This window comes from Etheostoma spectabile, chromosome 23 (genome assembly GCF_008692095.1).
Source record: "Etheostoma spectabile isolate EspeVRDwgs_2016 chromosome 23, UIUC_Espe_1.0, whole genome shotgun sequence".
Classification (NCBI taxonomy): domain Eukaryota; kingdom Metazoa; phylum Chordata; class Actinopteri; order Perciformes; family Percidae; genus Etheostoma; species Etheostoma spectabile.
This window is the reverse complement of record NC_045755.1, coordinates 8,522,945-8,523,619: the sequence shown is the minus strand read 5'-3', so window position 1 is coordinate 8,523,619 and position 675 is coordinate 8,522,945. Positions and strand designations below refer to the sequence as shown.

The window sequence follows — 675 nt, the reverse complement described above, 5'->3', positions numbered from 1 at the left end:
TCTGTCATTTTAATTATATATGTATGCAGGAATGCATGGATATAAATCTTTTATTTTAAAGTTGTTTTTTTTGTTTTTTCTTTGTTCAAATAAACTATTAAACTGAACTAAAATGTAATAATTTTAAATAAAAAAATATGCATTTTTGGACCGTTATTATTATTATCATCATCATATCTGTGTCTAAGAAGGTAATAAATAAATACCACTCAAAAACTTTAAAGACAAAAACATTTAGGGACCAAATCAAATCAAATCATTAGATCTGAGAAAAGTAATTCAGCTAGTTTTGATGCTCACACTGATTTTTATTGATTTACATTTACTCAGCTTAGGTGGTGCTCCCCCAAAGCAGCTTGGGTGGTGCGCCTGCGCCTCATGATGGTGGAGAAAACCCTGGATGTGTATTTACCAAATGTGACCACAGCTCCTGGTTCTCCTGATGGTTCTGGGTCCGCAGCAGGTCGTGGTCCGGCTGGGGGTTCTGGGTCTACGGGAGATCCGGTGTCAGCCCGTGCTTCAGGGGGTGCTGGAGGATTTGGCTTCGTGGAAGACTCTTTCCTGGGGGCGGAGCGCCTCCTAGAGGCTGATGATGAAGAAGGAAGACATCAAGCCTCGTCTTGTCTTCACGTCAAAATTAAAAATCAACACTTTTTATCGATGTTTTTAACTTTT

The 675-nt window shown here is 38.8% G+C and overlaps 2 protein-coding genes across 16 annotated transcripts in view; both read right to left on the bottom strand.

Moving 5' to 3' along the window:
- nrcama (neuronal cell adhesion molecule a) overlaps positions 1–675 on the bottom strand; it is a 1,100,153-nt gene that overhangs the window by 952,178 nt on the left and 147,300 nt on the right. The window lies entirely within an intron of this gene.
- mdm1 (Mdm1 nuclear protein) overlaps positions 1–675 on the bottom strand; it is a gene marked incomplete in the record, with an annotated part of 35,443 nt that overhangs the window by 31,814 nt on the left and 2,954 nt on the right. Inside the window, 1 exon segment of the mRNA XM_032505088.1 lies at positions 413–586. Within this exon segment, the coding sequence (XP_032360979.1) occupies positions 413–586 (174 nt within the window).